Source organism: Galeopterus variegatus, unplaced genomic scaffold (assembly GCF_000696425.1).
Source record: "Galeopterus variegatus unplaced genomic scaffold, G_variegatus-3.0.2 Scaffold13378, whole genome shotgun sequence".
Classification (NCBI taxonomy): Eukaryota; Metazoa; Chordata; class Mammalia; order Dermoptera; family Cynocephalidae; genus Galeopterus; species Galeopterus variegatus.
In genome coordinates, this window is record NW_007739489.1 from 7,655 (window position 1) to 9,088 (window position 1,434).

General features: G+C 41.4%; 1 protein-coding gene across 1 annotated transcript in view; it reads left to right on the forward strand.

The window, feature by feature from the left end:
- Positions 1 to 771: 771 nt before the first annotated feature.
- Positions 772 to 1,434, forward strand: part of FAM19A4 (family with sequence similarity 19 (chemokine (C-C motif)-like), member A4) — a gene marked incomplete at both ends in the record, with an annotated part of 12,771 nt that continues 12,108 nt past the window's right edge. The window contains one exon of the mRNA XM_008563368.1: positions 772 to 927. Within this exon, the coding sequence (XP_008561590.1) occupies positions 772 to 927 (156 nt within the window). The remainder of the gene's footprint in view (positions 928 to 1,434) is intronic.

Here is a 1,434-nt window from a genome sequence, read left to right on the forward strand (position 1 = left end):
CAATATTGAAACTACTTTCTGTTTATTATAAGACTATGAAAGTCAGGCTTCTCATTGTTGGTGATGGGAGATACAAAATAGAATTGTGGAGTGCACAGATTGCATTCCAATCTGTGGTGCTAGATTGGAGATGGAGTTATCAGTGCGAACTCATGCTGTACACACACATACTTCCTTGATCTATTTATTTAAGTGGCTTCAAATCACTCCCTAGTAGCAATGAGTAAATGTATGCATTGAAATCTTAGTTTCTAAGTCCAGTGTGCAGAATTTAGTTCCTTGTGGTTGGAGGACTGAGGTCTCCATTTCCTTGACATGTGGCACCCCCCAATTTTAAGCCAGCAATGGTGCCTGGAGAACCCCCTCCTGCTTTGAATCTCTCTGCTTTTAATGGCTTATGTTATCTCGCTGGCACCACCTGGATAATCTAGGGAATGTTTTCTCTCTTAAAATCAACCAATCAATAATTTAATCACATCTGCAAAATCTCTTTTGCTATATAATTAACATAACATAACCATGGGTGTGACACCCCCCCAGGTAAAAGTCCTGGAGGCCAAATTTCTGCCTACCACGGGTTCACAGGAATTTTTTGGACTATTCTCACCACTTTCATATAAATTTGAAATTACATCAAAATAAAATGTTACAAAGATTTATAAGTACAGCACAAGAAGTTGAAAAATGTAGTCACAGCATCGTTCATGTTTTGGATGGTTTCATTTCCTCCTAACAGCACTGGGTCTGTTTTCCTTCCTCATTACCTTCCAGGCCACCACCAGATCAAGCAAGGAACGTGTGAGGTGGTCGCTGTGCACAGATGCTGCAATAAGAACCGCATAGAAGAGCGCTCACAAACGGTCAAGTGTTCCTGCTTCCCGGGACAGGTTGCTGGCACAACGCGGGCTCAGCCTTCTTGTGTTGAAGGTAAGACCTTTCTGGTCAGTTTCTCCAGCATTTCAAAAGAGCTGAAAACTACCAGCAACCTCCCTACTTTACTATGTTTGCAACCCAAAGAAACCTAGGTTGCTTCAAGGTCACTGTCAGTCCAAAAGTGAACATAAACACAACTCCAAAAATTTCTTAACGAATAAAGTAAATCTTCAGTGTCTCTAAAGTGGTACCAATTGGGAGTTATACTACAGGACAGTTGGGAAGATGTACTTCAAATTTTTTGTTTTGTCCACCTGTCTCCAAATCTTGCCCATTGAGGCACTTGTTCACCCCTGTCTATACTCTGTACTCAAAATTAGCAGCGTGGCTTTCTCATCTTATGCATAGTGTTATAGGCTAATATCCTCTTTATTGTATTGCATTTTATCATTTTAACAAACATTTATAAAGCATCTTCTCTGGAGCAACTTCCCTGAGAAGAGTTTGGGATCATGGATCATTCATTTGCAATGTTGAACCCCCCCCCCCCCCCCCCCCCCC